The sequence below is a fragment of the Protobothrops mucrosquamatus genome, unplaced genomic scaffold (genome assembly GCF_001527695.2).
Source record: "Protobothrops mucrosquamatus isolate PMUCROS unplaced genomic scaffold, P.Mucros_1.0 scaffold7837, whole genome shotgun sequence".
In the NCBI taxonomy this organism is placed as follows: Eukaryota; Metazoa; Chordata; class Lepidosauria; order Squamata; family Viperidae; genus Protobothrops; species Protobothrops mucrosquamatus.
Window position 1 is genome coordinate 5286 of NW_015393636.1, and position 2509 is coordinate 7794.

The following is a 2509-nucleotide window of genomic DNA, read 5'->3' on the forward strand; positions in this document are numbered from 1 at the left end:
GATGGGAAGGAGAGGAATCTATTTCTTCCCTTTGGCATGTTTCATTGTCATCATTGTAGAATTTCAAACTTTTTAATGGTAATTTATTTTTTTAACCTTACTTTTTATACATTTTTATCTAGGGGTGATGTTATATCCTACGCCATCCAGATTCCCGCTTTGAGGGAGGTGAAGGGATTAGGAGTATCAATAAATAGCAAGAAATACAAATGAATAAATTTCGTAGATCAGAGAGTACAGAATAAATAAGGGGCAAATCTTTATCCGGGAGAGTCCTAATAAATGAAATGAAGCGGGGGGGGGGTGTCCCTGCATTCCCCCCCCGTGGAACTCCCCCTCCCCCACTCACCTCTCCGGCCAACCACGGAATTTCTCCGGAGACCCTCGTAGTTGTGTCGGCAGAAGCGATCCACGGAGGCCTTCTGGTACTGCATGAAGACCTTATCGCTGTTCCACGCGTCCACATCGGGCTGCCCCAACGGAGTGACGGCCACGTATTTCCCCAGGTCGCTGTCATAGTAGTCGATCTCCTGCCGGTCGTAGAAGTCCCTGGCCAGGAACCGCACCCGCTGCGTCCCGTTGAGGAAATGGCACTCGGACTTCCCCTGGGCCAGGAAATGGGCTGCGGGGGGGGGGTGGAGCAGAAAGAGGAAAGCCCTCAGGAGGGACTCCAGGGCCCATGGTTCCCAGAGGCTACCAGAGGAGGAGCGGAGCGACGGGAAGGCGGAGGGGCGGGAGACCTGCCGCGAGGGACTGCCGGAAGGCGCCCCCTGGAGGAGGGATGGGGAACCGTCGGTCCCAGCGGGATTCCCCCTTGGTGGGGGTCTGGAGGGGGGGAGGAAAATGAGGGAGGGGGGAAAGAGCTTCCTGAGGGACCCCCCTCCATCTCCCGAGGGTGGAAAAAGGCAGGCAGAAGTTCAGCCGGTCCAGGCCTCCGTCTGTCTGCAGGGAACGCTGGATCCCGGTGGGCCCCCTTTGCCCCCCCTCCCAAACCGGCAGGAAATATAGGGGGAGGGAAGAGACACCCCCCCGGGCTGGAGGGAAAATAATATCCACGCTTCTCTCTCCCTCTTCCTTTTGGGAGCAGAAGGGAAGGGGGTCACAATCAGGATACCCACACCCATGCTCCTGGGCTCTCCCCGCCCTTCAAGCCCCCCCCTTCCCTTTTCCCCCCTCCCCCATCTTCAGCCCTACTTTCTGCCTTTGGATGCTTCTCGAGGCCTCTTTCCTGTCCCCTTCCCCAAAAGACCCCCCTGCAGCTCCCCAAGACCACCTCAAAGACAGGGGCTCCAGCCCCCTTCACTAAAGGGGGAGTTTAGAGGAGCAACTCAGACCCCCCCCAATATCCCTCCCAATAGAAGTGGAGAATGTGAGGGAGGGGAAGATTTTCAGTCTTGGGGGCTGCAGCTTCAGAGGGGCGTTTCATACCAGGACTGGAGGGGGTGTGTGGACTTCCTTTTGTGCCCCCCCCATGACTCTCAGAGCGAGTCTCCCTTTTTCACTGTGCCTGGAAGGGTTAGACTAGATGCCCCTTTAAGCTCCCTTAAGGAGAGCCTTCCTGGGGCTGCTGAAAGAACCCCGTTGTAGGCAGGAGATGGGGGGGTCCTTTCCCTCCCCCCATTGAGGGAGGGCTGCTCAATTTTGACCTAGATGGCTTGGGGGGCTGGGGATCTTGGGGAGAAGGGAACCCCCAGATCCCCTAGTTATCCCCCAAATTTTCTCCCCCCCTGCAACTTCCCTACTAGCTGTCTTTGCGTGATTTGGGGGTTCAGCCCTCTTTCCTGTCCCCCTGGAGCCCCCCAAGAGCCATCTCAAAGGGAAGGTGTCCAGCCCCCCTCACAAAAGTGATAGTTCTGGGTAGACATTTTAGGGGAGCAATTCAGACCCCCCCAATATCCTTCTCCCTCTGTTCACTCCTCCCCTCCAGGTCCCGATTCAGCAATGGGGGAATGTGGGGTGGGGGGTTCTCCGTCTCTTCCCCAAATTCAGAGTCTCCCCCAAGAAGAAAAGGAAGCTCAACTCTTCCCTCACCTTAAAAAAAAATGGAGAGTCAGAAGAAAAACTGAAATTGCAAAAAAACTTTTTGGTGGCCTTTGTGGATTCAGGTCTGAAAGTGCCTCAGTTTCCCCCTTTCACTTTCGCTTTCCGTCTCCTTCCTCTTTCGTTGCAAGAAACCTCGGGGCTCAGGCGCTAATTCGGGGCGCGCAAGGTCCCCCTCCCACCCAGCCACGGGGGGGGGCGAGAGAGGGGGTCCAGCTGTCTCTTATCCCACCTGGGTTACCTTCCCGCGACCCCTCTCCGTCCTCCTGACGGAGGGGGCGGAGACCACGCGGAGATCGAGGCTCCCGTCTCTCTTGCCCTGCACCCCTTTCCCTACTTCTAGGGTCCCAGCCCCTTTCTTTCTCTCCCCTCCCAGGCAGTGACGGCCCCTCTCAACCTCCTCCTCCTCCCCCCCTGAGCCCCCTCCTTACCGGGGGTCTCCTTCCCCCCTTCGCTTCCGGGGATCCGG

General features: G+C 57.4%; 1 protein-coding gene across 1 annotated transcript in view; it reads right to left on the reverse strand.

The window, feature by feature from the left end:
- The window catches only part of LOC107300659 (H-2 class II histocompatibility antigen, E-S beta chain-like), a gene marked incomplete at both ends in the record, with an annotated part of 5093 nt that extends 4268 nt beyond the window's left edge, over window positions 1-825 (reverse strand). Inside the window, 2 exons of the mRNA XM_015829966.1 lie at window positions 350-622; window positions 741-825. Coding sequence (XP_015685452.1) covers window positions 350-622; window positions 741-825 — 358 coding nt within the window. The remainder of the gene's footprint in view (window positions 1-349; window positions 623-740) is intronic.
- Window positions 826-2509: the final 1684 nt, after the last annotated feature.